The 16,861-nt window shown below is 39.9% G+C and overlaps 1 protein-coding gene across 1 annotated transcript; it reads right to left on the bottom strand.

The window, feature by feature from the left end:
* Window positions 1-10,867: 10,867 nt before the first annotated feature.
* Window positions 10,868-15,235, bottom strand: LOC116479525 (olfactory receptor 10H4). The gene is made up of 2 exons (XM_032171595.2): window positions 15,169-15,235; window positions 10,868-11,847 (listed from the first exon to the last, which is right to left on the bottom strand). Exons 1-2 carry the CDS (start codon window positions 15,188-15,190, stop codon window positions 10,868-10,870), a joined length of 1,002 nt encoding a protein of 333 aa, XP_032027486.2. The 5' UTR covers window positions 15,191-15,235.
* Window positions 15,236-16,861: the final 1,626 nt, after the last annotated feature.

The raw sequence follows: 16,861 nt of genomic DNA, 5'->3' as shown, positions 1-16,861 counted from the left end.
CAAAAATAAAATAAAATAAATGATTGCCTGAAAGAGAAGAACTGAGGGTCAGGACTTGCTCTGCCAGGTTCCAGAACCAAAAGGGACTTTGGACATTTTTTTTTTTTTTGGGAGCTATTTTCCTGTGGTTGGACCCACTGAGAATCAGTGTTGGCCTGCACTGCCCCTTCTGGAGTCACTGAACATCCTGGCTGATTTCAGGCCCCAGAGAACCTCCTTCAGAGAAGACACTGAAGAGTGGGTCCCAGAGGTGCAGAGCCCAGTTAAGTGCCAATTTTGTTCAGTCTAAGGAAGGACCATGCCCTTTAACAATATCTATAGCTGACATTATCCAGTGCTTATGAGCTGCCAATCATCGTGTCCTCATTATTATTATTATTTTCATTTTACAGATGAGGAAACTGAGTTTCAGAGGTTAGTTCACTTATCTGAGGACACATCATATGAGGAGTGGGTATGGGACTCAGACTTTCTGAGAATTCTCTAGGAAGTATGAGAGATAATCAACCACAGATTCAAGAAGCTCAGAGAATTCCAAAAGGATAACTTCTTTTGTTTCTTTTTCTTTCTTTTTTTTTTTTTTTTTCAAGATGGAGTCTCACTCTGTCTCCCAGGCTGGAGGGCAATGGCACGATCTCGGCTCACTGCAACCTCCACCTCCCGGGTTCAAGTGATTTTCCTGCCTCAACCTCCTGAGTAGCTGGGATTACAGGCACATACCACCAGGCTCGGCTAATTTTTGTATTTTTACTAGAGACAAGGTTTCGCCATGTTGGCCAGGCTCATCTCAACTCCTGACCTCAAGTGATCCACCCACCTCGGCCTCCCAAAGTGTTGAGATTACAGGTGTGAGCCACCACACCTGGCATCCAAAAGGATAACTTCTAAAAAGTGCATATAGACAAACATGAACACAAATATATACATACACATACACACACAGCCCTAGACACATAGTAGTCAAAACTGCTGAAAACCAAAGAAAAAAGAAAAGTCATGATTGTAGCTAGGCAAAAAGACATAAAAATGATACAATCTACAAAAATTTCCCAGCAATGCATTTGATCACTGAAAGGCTCTCTGCAAATTTTTTTTAAGTTTTTTTTTTTTAATTGTACTTTAAGTTTTAGGGTACATGTGCACAATGTGCAGGTTTGTTACATATGTATCCATGTGCCATGTTGGTGTGCTGCACCCATTAACTCGTCATTTAGCATTAGGTGTATCTCCTAATGCTATCCCTCCCCCTCCCCCCACCCCACAACAGTCCCTGGAGTGTGATATTCCCCTTCCTGTGTCCATGTGTTCTCATTGTTCAGTTCCCACATATGAGTGAGAACATGCGGTGTTTGGTTTTTTGTCCTTGCGATAGTTTACTGAGAATGATGATTTCCAGTTTCATCCATGTCCCTACAAAGGACATAAACTCATCATTTTTTATGGCTGCATAGTATTCCATGGTGTATATGTGCCACATTTTCTTAATCCGGTCTATTGTTGTTGGACATTTGGGTTGGTTCCAAGTCTTTGCTATTGTGAATAGTGCCCCAATAAACATACGTGTGCATGTGTCTTTATAGCAGCATGATTTATAGTCCTTTGAGTATATACCCAGTAACAGGATGGCTGCGTCAAATGGTATTTCTAGTTCTAGATCCCTGAGGAATCGCCACACTGACTTCCACAATGGTTGAACTAGTTTACAGTCCCATCAACAGTGTAAAAGTGTTCCTATTTCTCCACATCCTCTCCAGCAGCTGTTGTTTCCTGACTTTTTAATGATGGCCATTCTAACGGGATTAAAGACTTACATGTTAGACCTAAAACCATAAAAACCCTAGAAGAAAACCTAGGCATTACCATTCAGGACATAGGCATGGACAAGGACTTCATGTCTAAAACACCAAAAGCAATGGCAACAAAAGCCAAAATTGACGAGTGGGATCTAATGAAACTAAAGAGCTTCTGCGCAGCAAAAGAGACTACCATCAGAGTGAACAGGCAACCTACAAAATGGGAGAAAATTTTCGCAACCTACTCATCTGACAAAGGGCTAATATCCAGAATCTACAATGAACTCAAACAAATTTACAAGAAAAAAAACAAACAACCCCATCAAAAAGTGGGCGAAGGACATGAACAGACACTTCTCAAAAGAAGACATTTATTCAGCCAAAAAACACATGAAAAAATGCTCATCATCACTGGCCATCAGAGAAATGCAAATCAAAACCACAATGAGACACCATCTCTGCAAATATTTGCTCACTTTTCCTTGCTGCATCACATTCTCTCTTTAAATTTTGAAGTTATACATGAATTTGTTAGGAATGACTTTGACTGCATTCTCTGAGACAGGAGTTGTAAGAACAACTCCTACATTGTCATAACCACACCTTTATCTCTGACAAATATCTTTTTTTTACTGCAAATAATGACTTTATTGGGTATAGTATAGACTATACATAATCAATAGATGTCAGGATAGGTGGTTAGGTGGTTAAACGGAATGCTGTAATGTGAAAACATTTAAAATACATTTTTTTTTCTTTGTTCTCTTTTTTTTTTTTTTTTTTACAAATTCATGTAACAAGAAACCTGGAAGGAAAAATGCACCAGAGGCTGGGTGTGGCAGCTCGCGCCTGTAATCCCAGCACTTTCGGAGGCTGAGGTTGGTGGATCATTTGAGCTCAGGAGTTCGAGACCAGCCTGGGCAACATGGCGAAACCCCGTTTCTACCAAAAGTACAAAAATTAGCCAGGCATGGCGACATGTGCCTGTAGTCTCAAATACTCAGGAGGCCTAGGTGGGAGGATCGCTTGAGCCTGGGAGATTGAGTCTGTAATGAGCCATGATCGTGCCACTGCACTCCAGCCTGGGTGCCAGAGTGAGACCCTGTCAAAAAAAAAGAAAGAAAGATAGACAGAGACAGAGATAGAGAGAGAGAGAGAAAGAGAGAGAGAAAGAGAGAGAGAGAATGCAACAGGTATCTCCAGGCACATTCTTGGGGAAGCTGCTGTCTCCAGCAATATGGAGGGGAATGAAATTTGTGGAGAAAACCTGGGAGAGGCAAAGTGCCTTTTCAATATCTGTGTCATCTCCCCATGACATGCATTGATGATAACAGCAGGGATATTGCAGGTCTTGCTGAGCAAGAAGGGAAACATTTGGCAGTTTACATGGGGGTGGAACTTTCCTTTTCTTTTCTTTTTTTGAGACAGTCTCACTCTGTCACCCAGGCTGGAGTGCAGTGGTGTGATCTCAGCTCACTGCAGCCCCAACCTTCCGGGCTCAAGCAATCCACGCACCTCAGCCTCCTGAGTAGCTGGGACTACAGGCATGCACCACCATGCCTGGGCTTTGTGTGTGTGTGTGTGTGTGTGTGTGTGTGTGTGTTTTTTTTTTTTTTTTTTTTTTTTTTTTTACACAGAGTCTTGCTCTGTTGCCCAGGCTGGAGTGCAGTGGCGCGATCTTGGCTCACTGCAACCTCTGCCTCCTGGGTTCAAGTGATTCTCCTGCCTCAGCCTCCTGAGCAGCTAGGATTGCAGGCACCTGCCACCATGCTGAGCTAACTTTTTGTATTTTTAGTAGAGATGGGGTTTCACCATGTTGCCCAGGCTAGTTTGTAACTACTGAGCTCAAGCAATCCACCCACCTCAGCTTCCTGAGTAGTTGGGACTAGATGCTTGTACCACCATGCCTGGGCTTTTTTTTTTTTATTTTTTTTTTTGTATTCCTTTTTGTAGAGATGGGGTTTCGCCATGTTGGCCAGGCTAGTCTCCAACTACTGAGGTCAAGCAACTCACCAGCCTTAGGTTCCCAAAATGCTGGGATTACAGGTGTGTACCACTGCACCAGGCCAGGGGGTGGACATTTTCTATTATAGAAAGGGTGTGTCTTCTTCAATAAAAACCATCCTTGCCCTTATTAGTTACTGCAGACTACAGATGACACCAGAAAGTGAATATACAAAGTCAGACACACAGGTTCATACAAACCCACACCCAAGGTTGCTGTTGATCTGTCTATATGCCACAGCCCTGAATTCAGTGTAGGTTCATGTGGAGTGACCCCCAAATCAGTGCATCAGCCCCATCAGGCTGCCAAATCCCAGTTACTCCCATGAAAGCAATGCCACACCAGTGGCTCACAGGTGCAAAGCTCAGAGCTATCTGGGGCTTCTGGTCAACCTCGGGTGTGAGTTCAAATGTCAAAATTTCAAACATGGAAGATACAAGAAGTAAGGCTGGCCCTGGCAGATGCCGGGCACCAGAGAGGACATTGACATTTTTGCAGTAGGGGCTTTCCTACTTTTGCTGAGCAGCCAATGTGAGTAAAAGTGTGGGAATCAGTGGTTACCTCCCTAAGGCCTCCAAAGCACTGCTTTTGGATCCTGACAGCAGGTCCAGGTGTCTGGAGGATGCTGCGAGGGTGAGAGGAGGGTGCAGGGGAAGGAAGAGGATCCATATCCTTCAGCACCAGGGACACTGACTGCCCTGGGATTCCTTGGCCTCCTAGACTGCAGGGAACTCTGGCTCAGGTGCATCCCATACACTCCTGCAGTACAAAGTCCAATGACCAGGCACCTTGCAGGGTCCTACAGAGTGGAGACTGGGGAGGATTACCGGTTGTACACACAGATGGAATAAATGTTGCAAGTGAAATATATAAACATATAAATAGTTATACATACACAAACAAGTACATGTTAAGCTGAAAAGTTATTCATGCTAGAGTTTATTTATGCAAATATGACAAATAGAAGCCTATGCATTTATGCACTCTCCACCTCATTTCTGTGAAAATGTTGCAGACATACCTGGTGTTCTGTACCTCACTCTCTTAGCATCATATTTGCCTCCCTTGATAAGTGTGCACGTAAAGGAAGACACATTTTATACAATCCCTCTCCTCATCGATTTTATGACTGGTTACATAAGGCCCATTGCCACAGAGTATCTACCTTCTAATATTCTGTAAAGGAATAGGGTGTGTGTGCATGTGTGTGTGTGTGTGTGTGTGTGTGTGTGCTGAGCTCTCCATGCTGGGCAGCACTTAAGCAGAGACTGTCAGGGATTCAGTAGCTGGGCTGTGCAGAGCTCACGTCTTCATTGGGTGGGAGGCTGGGCTCCATGGTTTGTCCAGTTCCCAGCCCCAGAACAGCTGATGTCCTCCCCCAAAATGCACCTATGAGTCTGCCTTAACACCTGGCAGGAGTTCAAGGTTTCCTGTTGTTCTCCATGGAAAACTCTTCTAGATTCAGGCCAAGGCTACCTGTGTCCAGGAGGCTGCTCTCCTGGCCATTACCCACAGCCAAAGAGAGCAGGTGGTGAGGACAGGCTAGACCTTTAGGGCCCTTCTCCCAGACAGTGCAAGGCCATGTCTCTGCCCCCTGTGGAACCAAGATCAGACCCCGTATCCAGCTTACACGGCAACTGCAGTAAAAGCAGGAACAGTGAGTTGCACTTGCTGAGCCCTTACTCTGCCTTGTGCATTTTGCATGCATTGTCTGTTTTAGTTATTACCACGACCATGTGAGGTGGGTGCTGCTGAAACGCCCATTTACAGACGTGAAGGAGCACAGCCCTGTGGTGAGGGTGGCACAATGTGAGGCTGGGTGGGTGGTCTGGGGGTACAGCCCGGCTCCACCAGCTATGTGACTGTGGGTGGTCACTTAAATATCTCCCGGACTTAATTTCTCATTTGAAAAATGCAAAACAAGGTGGTTAATATACTTAAAAGACTTAAAACAGTTTCCATGACTCATGTTGGCAAATGTCATGGCCCTAGTAGGAAGGACTGCATCTCATGGGTTGAGTGCCAGCTCAACCACAATAAATACAACACCAGGTAGATTTCTAAAGTTTTTGATGCCAGTCCCTGGCACACAGTACTAGTACCAGTCGCTGGCAACTCTGGACCCACGCAGGGCATGGGGCAACTCGCTGCCCTGAAGGGAAGGACACAAGTTCAGCTGGCTTCACCACCTGCTGACTGTGGAGCCCCAGGGCCTTGAATGAACTTAGGCAGTAGCCAAAGTAGTGGTCATAGGAGGCTTTGTGTGGGATCCAGTGCTCTGCTGATTTTAGGTCTAACCAAGCACAGTTCCAGTGGTGGTGGCCACAGAGGTGCTTGTGTCAGTGATTCCCCAACTCCTGGAGGCTTAGAACATAGTGAAAGCAACTATGTTTGTTTCTGAGAAAGTAAGGGGGAAGAAATAAGTGTCTCTGCCTGGTAATCCAGAGAATTCTCTCAAATATCATCCAAGACCATCAAGGCGGTACCTTTATGAGTTTGCAAGAACTACAGTGTTATTGGGCTTGGGGTGCCCCCTAATGCAGATACAGCGTATTTTACACCACCTAAGTCTGAATACCTGGAAGCCTTCCTAAGAAAGATGGGTACAAACAAACCCAGACTGAGAAGATTACAATAAACACCTAACTCTTCCATGACCAGACACAGATGAATATCTAGAAGCATCAAGACCATCCAGGAAAACATGACCTCACCAAAGGAACTAAATAAGTCACCAGAAACTGATCCAGGAGATACAGAGATGTGACCTTTCAGCAGAGAATTCAAAATAGCTGTTCTCAGAAAACTCAAAGAAATTCAAGATAACATAGAAAAAGAATTCAGATTTCTATTAGATAAATTTAACAAAGAGATTGAAATAATTTAAAAGAATCAAGCAGAAATTCTAGCATTGAAAAAATGCGATTGACACACTGAAGAATACATGAGTCTTTTAGTAGAAGAATTGGCCAAGGACAAGAAAGAATTAGTGAGCTTGAAGAAAGGCTATTTGAAAATGCACAGTCGAGGAGACAAAAGAAAAAAAAATTTAAATGAAGCATGCCTACAGAATATAGAAAATAGCTTCAAAAGGGCAAATCCAAGAGTTATTGGTCTTAAAGAGAAGGTAGAGAGAGAGAGAGATTGGGGTAGAATGTTTATTCAAAGGGATAAAAACAGAGAACTTCTCAGACCTAAAGAAAGATATCAATATCCAAGTAAAAGAAAGTTACAGAACACCCAGTACATTTAACCCAAAGTAGACTACCACAAGGCATTTAATAATCAAACTCTAGAAGGTTAAAGTTAAAGAAAGGATCCTAAAAGCAGCAAGAGAAAAGAAACAACATAAAATAAAGCTCCAACACATCTGGCAGTGGACTTTTCAGTAGAAACCTTACAGGCCAGGAGAGAGTGACATGACATATTTAAAGTGCTGAAGGAAAAATCTTTTACCCTAGAATAGTAAATTCAGTGATAATGTTCTTCAAAGATGAAGGAGAAATAAAGCCTTTCCAAGACAGTCCTTACTTATCAATCATAACATGGAATGTAAATAAACTAAACTCTTCAATCAAAAGACATAGAGTGGCTCTGTGGATTAAAAAAAAAAAAAAGACCCAATGATTTGTTGCCTTCAAGAAGCACATTTCACCTGTAAAAACATACTTAGTCCAAAAATGATGGGATAGAAAAAGACACACCATGTCAATAGAAGTTTAAAAAGCACGGGAGTACCTATATTTATATCATACAATATAGAGGTCAAGACAAAAACTATAAAAAGAGACAAGAAGGTTGTTGCCTCTTGGACCTAATTGATATTTACAAGACATTTCCTCCAATGGCTGCAGAATATACATTCTTTTCCTCAGCACATAGATCATTCTCAAGGAGACACCAGATGTTTGATCACAAAACACGTCTGAAAACATTCAAAAAACTGAAATAATATCAAGCATCTTCTCTGATCACAGTGGCCTAAAATGGAAAGCAATAATACAAGAAAATTTGGAAACTATACAAACACATAGGAATTAAAAAAAAATGCTCCAGAATGACCAAGTTGGTCCACAAAGAAATTGAGAAGGAAATTGAAAAATTTTATTAAGCAAATGATAGTGGAATCCCAATATACCAAAACCTATGGGATACAGTGAGAGCTATAAACGTTCCTCTTATTGCAGCCCTCACTGTATCCCATAGGTTTTGGTAAGTCAGGCACAGAAAGACAAACATCACATGTTCTCAAATATTTGTGGGATCTAAAAATCAAAACAGTTGAACTCATGAAGTTGCCAGAGGCTGGGAAGGGTAGTGATGGGTGATTGGGGGAGCAGAGGGGGATGGTTAATGAGTACAAAAAGTAGTTAGAATGAATAACATTTGATATTTGATAGCACAACAGGGTGACTATATTCAATAATAATTTAATTGTACATTTAAAAATAACTAAAAGAGTATAACAGGATTGCTTTTAACACAAAAGATACATGCTTGAGGGGGTGGATACCCCACTTGCATGGCATAATTATTATTTATTGCATTCCTGTGTGAAAACATCTCAAGTGCCCCATAAATATATACACCTACTATATACACACACACACAAAATATGTTTTTTAAAGTGGCAAAACATATGAACAGACATTACTCAGAAGACGACATAGAAAAAGCAAACAGGCATATTAAAAGATACTGAACATCATTGAGTTAGTAGAGAAATGGAAATCAAAACTACAATAAGAAATCATCTCACCCCAGTAAAAATGGCTTCTATCTGAAAGGTAGGATATAATAAATGCTGGTGAGGATGAGGAGAAAAGGGAACCCTTGTACACTGTTGTTGGGGATGTAAGTTAGTACCACCACTATGGAGAACAGTTTGGAGGTTCCTCAAGAAATGAAAAATACAGCTACCACACCATCCAGTAATCCCACTGCTGGGTATATACCCCAAAGAAAAGAGATCAGTATATCAAAGAGATACCTGCCTTCCTATGTTTATGCCAGCACTATTCACAATAGCCAAGATTTGGAAGCAATCAAAGTGTACATCAACAGTTGAATGGATAAAGAAAATGTGGTACATATACATGATGGAGTACTATTCAGAATGAGATTCTGTCATTTGTAACCACATGGATGGAACTTGAGGACAATATGTTAAGTAAAATACGCCAGACACAGAAAGACAACCTTTGCATGTTCTCACTTATTTGTGGAAGCTAAGAATTAAAACAATTGAACTTATGAAGATAGAAAGTAGAAGAATGAGTAACAGAGGCTGTTAAGGGTAGTTGGGGCTTCCGGGGGAAGTGGGAATGGTTATTGGGTACTAAAAAATAGTAGGAATGAATGAATAAGACCTAGTAATTGCTAGCATAATAGAGTGACTATAGTAAGCAATGATTTAGTTAATTATTAATTAAAATGCATCAATTAAAATACAGAGATTGTCACGGGGGTCAAAAAATAAGGCTCAGATATAAGTTTTTTTTTTTTTTAACAAGAAAACCACTGTAAATATAAAGCCATATATAAGTGAAAAGTAAATGGATGGAGAAAGATATACCATAGCACCATGAGTCAAAAGAAAGTGGAAGAAAAAGGTAACAAAGTGGTTAACACTTACAACACCTTAGCTCTTGGAAAAATTTTTGATTTATTCGTATGGAAAGTTCTGCTTCTGTAGCACTTTCATAGGACACATTTAATGCCATTTCCATCATTAACTGTGTCACTTCATCATCTGTGACCATATTCCCAGAGGGTCTCTCACTGGTTGCTATGGTGCAACCATAGCACACATGCAATGATGAGAAGCACACGTGCAAGTCTTGCCCAGAGTATGCAGGATAAGGCAAAGGATAGTTTGTCTTTGTTTGGAGTTTTATAACATAAACAAAGGATAAAACTTCTTCCAACCATGTCACCTTTTGACTTTTTAAGGCCATGATCTCTGCTTTCCTAGAATGAAATCTCTTTCAGCGTTGACCTTCACATTCGAGCACCTGCAGGAAGCACAGGTGAACGGCACTATGAGTAGCACTAGAAGAGCAGTCACACTGTAAAAATAATATTCATTCCTCAGCTGGTGGAACCAATGGCCAGAACCAGAAAACCAGAAAATTGATACATCCATTGGAGGCAAGGAAGTACATATCTTAGAATGACACATTGAGACCGCAGAGCCAATGTGTCAAAAACGCTTGGAAGAGACACATGGCTATCTTATTAGGACATATTACAGCCCTATGATTAGGACATATTAAAGCCCTATTACCAACCTCCTTTTTTCTATTTTGCCCCAGATTCTTAGTTATTACATTTCCTGTACAGATAAAAAATTTAAAGAACTCTATTTTTACTTGGCACCTGCTTTCTCTCTCTCCCTCTCTCTCTCTCCGTCTTTCGCTCTTTCTTCTGTCTCTGTATCTCTCTCTCTTTCTTCTGTCTCTGTCTCTCTCTCTCTCTCTCTCTATATATATATATATACATATCTCCTTCTTGCCCTCTCTCCACGTTTGCATTCTAACATCCTTCATTCAACTCAACATATTAATATCCACACACAAACTTAGGGTATATCTCTCCCAAAGTGAGGAACTTTAAATAAGAAACCAGTTTATCTGAGGCAAATAGTTTATTTTCCTTTGTACATTTCTTCTAATTAAAAGGATAATATTTATAAAACACTGGACACAGTGCCAATACATAGAAAAAGCTCAGTGCTGGGTGGCATTTATGACTATCATGTTATTCTTGCTTTTTCTTACATTAGGGGAAAATAAAATCTTTTTTGCCTGTCCAATCAAGAAGAATTATGTTCATAAGTGCCCAGACACATCCACGTGATGATCCCCACCTGTCCATGGACAGAAAACACATTTCTAGGCACAGATACTGAGATAAAGGTCATCACAATGGCTCATAAAGAAGAGATTATGATCACTTGAGCCTAAGCAAAAAGGGAAGGGAAAACAATAGCTAGGATGCACCAAACACATATTTTCACATACCTGAACTTTTACAACAGCCCTATGGAGATACACATTATTATATTTTATCACCACCAAAATGGTGCTCGGGAGCTTAGAAGACAGAATTTTCTGTAAAAGTTTTTATTTATGGCGTTCTTCAGATCCTTGTTCCTTAGGCTGAAAATGATTGGGCTAAGGAAGGGGGTGAAGACAGTATAGGTGGTGGCCATCAAGGCGTCACTGTACATAGAATGGAGGCCCTTGGGCTTGAGGTAGATAAGGGAGGCAAAACTATAGTGCGTGACCACCACAATGAGGTGGGATACACACGTGGAAAAAGTCTTGTGCTGGCCTTCAGCAGAGGGAATCCTCAAGATGACAGCCACAATGAAGACATAGGAGAGGATGATGAGGAATAAACAGCCTATCAGGGCTGTGACACACACCAGCATCACACCCATGATGACAGATGATGTCTTGTTTTCACAGGCCAACTTCAAGAGGGAAAGCACATGACAGAAAAAATGGTGGATCACATTAGACCCACAGAAAGTGAGGTGGAAAACTATCGTTGTCACCATCATCCCCATGACTGAGCCACCAGCCCAGGTCCAGGCCACAAGATGGGCACAGTCATGGGGGCTCATGAGCACGTTGTAACGCAGTGGGTGGCAGATGGCCACATAGCGATCATAGCCCATGACCATGAGAAGGAAGGAGTGAGTGAAGCCAAACATGAAGGAGAAGAACATCTGACTGGCACAAGCCACAAACGTGATGGAATGATGGGTGGAGAGCAGATCAGCCAGCATGCGAGGGGTGATGGCAACAGTGAACAGAATCTCAGAGATGGAGAGGGCACACAAGAAGAGGTACATGGGTGTGTGGAGTCTGAGTTCAATCCGGATTGTGGCCATGATGAGAAGGTTGCCCAGCAATGTGTACAGGAACATCAGGAGGTACAGCAGGAACAAGATGGGCAGGAGCTGCTGGGGGAAGGCTGAGAAGCCAAAGAGGATAAATTCAGATATGGCGCTGTAGTTCTGACTAGGCATGGATACTGTATCTGGTGAGATCAGAAACAAAATTAAGTGACAGTGGTTAAAACACAGACTCTAGCACAGACCAAATGGCAACTCAACAGCTCTATGCTATTCAACAACTGGCAGAATTTTCTGCATCTCACTTTCATCATCTGTAAAATGGAATAAATAATAACAGTTCTTAACATTCAGCAATGTGACAAAGATCAAATGAGATCAATATATTAGATGATCAAGTCAGATTTTGGCTACTAATTGGGTTTCTATTAACACCGACTAACATAAAGAAAAGGTTCAATACTTGGAGCCATTAGAGACCAGCATAGATGATCAGGGTCAGACCCTCTTGATAATGTGCCAGTTCTAGAAAACATGTATTTTGATCTTGGGGTTTAAATCTTTTTTCCCTGGGAGTCTTTGTCTTTTAGTTGCTTATTTAACCCATTTACATTTATTTTAATACTGTTTTATTGGTATTCATTTATGCCATCTAATTTCAAATGGTATATTTACTATTCTAAAAAAATTGAACAGAAAATTTGAAAAGAAATGGCTGGATACATACATATCAGACAAATATGCACCAAATGAAAGCTGAGGTCACAATCTTAATAATAATAAAAGGTGGAATCTAAGGAAACAGTGATCACAATGTCTTTAATACCATATGCCACTCCAGGGAGCCAGAGTTCCTTGAGACATGGCAGATCTGTGATCTGGACATGGAAGAAAGCCTTTGATATCTTGTACCAGTGTGAAATGAAACCTTCACTAAGTAATGGGGTAATATTAAAAGACTGTAGGTACTAGATTGAAAAGATGCCCACTAGCCAAAAAGAATAATCATTGTATAGAAGATGGAGGAATAAGCTAAATGACACCATGAGGAAGCTTTCAGAAAAATTCAGAAGGTGAATAATTCCACAGAACAATTGGTCTGGTCTCATTGATAAAGGCTCATTCAAAGGATAAGAGAGATTCGGGGACATAGCAACTGGATGCAACATAGGGGACCAGTTGAATCTTGATTTCCATAACCAGCTGTAAGTATTTTTAAGGCAATGGAGAACATTTTGATCATAGTATGAATGAATGATTAGGTATGAGTAATATTAAAGCATTATTATTGATCTAATTACTAATTATTTAGAGACAGGTCTTGCTCTGTCCCCCAGGTTAGAGTAGGATCATGACTCACTGCATCCTGGAACTCCTGGGCTCAAGCAATCCTCTGCCTCAGCCTCCTAAATAGCTGGGACTACAGGTGTGTGCCACCTCACCTGTCTAATTAAAAAAATTTTTTTTCCATAGAGACAGGGCCTCACATTCTTGCCCAAACTAGTCTTGAACTCCTGGCTTCAAGTGACCTTCCTATGTCATTCTCCCAAAGTGCTGGGATTACAAGCATGAGCCACCATGCCCAACTAATTATTTTTTTAAAAGTGCAATCTGGTTATTCCGGCTATGAAGAAAAATGTTTAGTTTCTTGATGCATGCTAAAATTTTTAAATCACACATGCTAAAGGATAGAGAATAATATTTATACCATTTAAAAGAACATTATAGCAATCAGCATAAATATAATAAGTCTACATTACTATATATCCTGGAATATTAAGTATAATAATCCTGGAATAATAACTAAATCAATGACAGATAGATATTATAGTTAGAAAGTTTAACAGAGTTCAGTAATTTATTATTAATTACAATGCAATTAATAATTATAATGCAATTAATTACAATGCAATTAATAAATATTAGCTATTATATATTAGACTCTTCACCAGAGAATAAATATTTTCTTCAAGCACATGGATACTTTTACAAAAACTGACATTTCATTAAGATATAAAAAATTATTTAATTCCAAAGTATAAATGTTATTTAGATGATAATGCATTAACATTAAAAATTAATAGAGAAGAAATAGCTTTTCAAATCTCATATGTTTGGAAGCTAACTATATAATTGAATAATCTTTGGGTTCAACAGTAAATTATAAAAATTAAGAAATCTTTAGAATTAAATGGTTATTCAAATATTGAATGTCAACATTTTAACCTAAAATAGTACTTTGAGGGAAATATATGGCACTAAATAGATTTATCAAGAAACTTCCTCAAGAAAAGTTCATGTTTAATAAAGCCAAAATCAAGCATGAGAAAAGATTGAGAAGATAGAGAGAAACAAGGAGAAGGTGCCAATAACAAAACTCCAAATTAAAAATGGTAAATAATTACAGAGACAATGGATATGTTTAAATTAATAAGTTTTTAAAAAATAATAAGTTTACTTTGTAGATGAAATGACCAAATACTTAGAAAAATATAAAATTCTAAAACTGGTTCAAGAAAAATGGGGACCTCGTATGCTCAAATAAGCTTTAAATAAATTGAAATGGTAGTCAAAGATCGTCTCTCTCTAAAATCTTTGCCCCAGTGGGTTTTATTAAAGTTTAGTAATTATTATTATGTTAAGAAATGGTTAGTATCTTATACACGAGCTTCAAAAACATAGAAAAGTGTTAGGAAATCTGACTAGCACATCTCAGCAGGTTAATGCAATCTCGGTCTAAAATCAGGTAAGAATATTTGCTGAAAAAAGAAACAATTGGCCAGGGGTGGTGGCTCACGCCTGTAATCCCAGCACTTTGGGAGGCTGAGGCGGGTGGATCACCTGAGGTCGGGAGTTCATGACCAGCCTGAAAAACATGGAGAAACCCCATCTGTACTAACAGTACAAAATTAGCCAGGCATGGTGGTGCATGCCTGTAATCGTAGCTACTTGGGAGGCTGAAGCAGGAGAATCACTTCAACCAGGGAGGCGGAGGTTGTGGTGAGCTGAGATCACACTACTGCACTGCAGCCTGGGAAACAAGAGCAAAACTCTGTCTCAAAAAATAAAAAGAAAGAAAAAAAGAAAAAGAGACAATTATAGGCCTACTTCACCTATCCATGCAGATTTTAAATTCCAGAATAAAACCATAACCTAGTCAAATTTAATGGTATATTAAAAATGGTTTACCATAATAAAGTGGTATAGGTTTATTTCACAAATAACAAGGATGGCTAACATCAGAAAACCTATCATATGATTTATCATAGGAGTTGATTAAAAAAGAAAAGTCATGATTATTTTGATAAAGGCATAAATATGTTTTTCTTAAACTCTATTATTCCTATTTATGATTTTTAAAGAACACTTCACAACACAAAATTCAAGGAGACTTTCTTAGCTAAATATAGAATATATAGCACAAAATTAGCAAATACTACATACACTAAATGAAGAAACTTTTCGATGCATTATTTTAGGATCAAGAAAAAGCCAAGGATACTCACTAACTCTGCTGTTCTTTAACATGGAGCCGAAAGTCGTGAGTGATGTTATAAGGCAAGAAAAAGAAACAAAGTATCTAAGATATCTGAGGACTGGAAGCGAAGAGACATGATCGTCTACATAGAAAAGATAAAAGAATGATGGTGTAACCTATTGGAACAATAACAGAGCCCAGTGATGCAGAAGGCAAGGTCAGCTGGCAAAAATCCCAGTGATCCTCCTAGTATCACACCAGGAACAGGCATTCAAGAAATAGAAGTTGAATACAGAGAAAGAGAAGATTCCCAACAGCAACACAAACTATTAGGTTGGTGCAAAAGTAGTTGCACTCTTTGCCATTATCTTTACATTTAATAAGAGAAAGTGTAGGATAATAACTTTGTAATCAAGGCATGAGGAAAGACTTCCTAAGCAAAATTTCAAATGCACAAAATATAAAGAAACATGTCTCAGGATTCCTTTACACCCCCAAATTACTGAGCACTCTAAAGGGCTTTTGTTTATTGTGCTTTAGAACTATCATTGTTTTTTACCATATTGGACATGAAAATTGAAAATCATTTAAAATATGAGTTATTAGTACGTTTAAACGAGCAATAATGAACCTACTGCATGCTAATATTGACAGAGCAGGAGCATCAGTGTCTTGGACAAGACCCTCATTCTAAAATTCCCCTTAATAAAAAACCACCTAAATCCAAAGGGTATCAGGCTAATGGCTAAGGTCAGCACAACCATAAACCACAAATAACATCTCCAGCCAGAAATATTCCAAACTCCTTTCAAACCAGAGACATGCTAGCCCCAAGATATGCCTCCTCCGGCTGGGAAGATGCCAGCCTCAAGATCACTCCCACCCGGCTGGAAAGATGTCAGCCCCAAGATAACCTCCCCTCCTCCCAGAGACATTCCAACCCTGCCATAAAACTTCTCCCTGACACAGAAACATTCAAAGCTTGTGATAAGCCCCTCACCCTAAAACCAATATGTACTCTTAGTCTGTAAGAGAAAGCTCTCCTGACTGAAACTGGCCAGAAGCCCCTCTCAGGTTTTATCTAAAGTAAACCTGTCTTTAACTGCCAAGCCATGTTTTGTGTTTCTTTCTTCTTTCTTTAACTCTTACAAATACAAGTAACATTTTCAGGCAAATAACCACATTAAGGAAAAACATTCCATGAGAAGAGTAGCCTTGTTTGACATTTTAGCAAAAACATCATATGCCCCGGCTTGGTGGGAAACAGCTTGATGCTCACATTTCCTTCTTCATTCAGTCTGTGGCAATATGTGCCAGGCACGGTGGCTCACGCCTGTAATCCCAGGCCGAGGTGGGCAGATCAGGAGGTCAGGAGATCAAGACCATCCTGGCTAACGTGGTGAAACCTCGTCTCTACTAAAAAAAAAATACAGAAAGTTAGCCGGGTGTGGTGGCGGGCGCTTGTATGATGTCTTAGTTGAGGCATATGATGAAAATATATTCTCATATATAACTAGAAAAAATAAAGACTTCAGGGACCACCCTGCAGAGGTCCTCATATCATACTTTGAAAAATTCTACTATGAAATATCTAGGAATTAACCCAAAACATCCCATACCTTCCAAGAGAAAAATTTTAAATCCATACTAATAAACATGTAGAAGATTATCTGAACATATGGGGAGCAGTTTACAGTCTTGGGTGGGATGGCTTGATGTAC

Source organism: Hylobates moloch, unplaced genomic scaffold (assembly GCF_009828535.3).
Source record: "Hylobates moloch isolate HMO894 unplaced genomic scaffold, HMol_V3 SCAFFOLD_12, whole genome shotgun sequence".
Lineage (NCBI taxonomy): Eukaryota > Metazoa > Chordata > Mammalia > Primates > Hylobatidae > Hylobates > Hylobates moloch.
This window is presented reverse-complemented; position numbering and strand designations above follow the sequence as displayed.

Excerpts from the sequence above, each read along its gene's own strand:
- LOC116479525 (XM_032171595.2), bottom strand. The coding sequence starts at position 15,190 with ATGTTAAAGAACAGCAGAGTTA. Across the intron at positions 11,848-15,168 it reads GTTAAAGAACAGCAGAGTTA|ATACAGTATCCATGCCTAGT; the intron begins GTGAGTATCCTT and ends TGATCTCACCAG.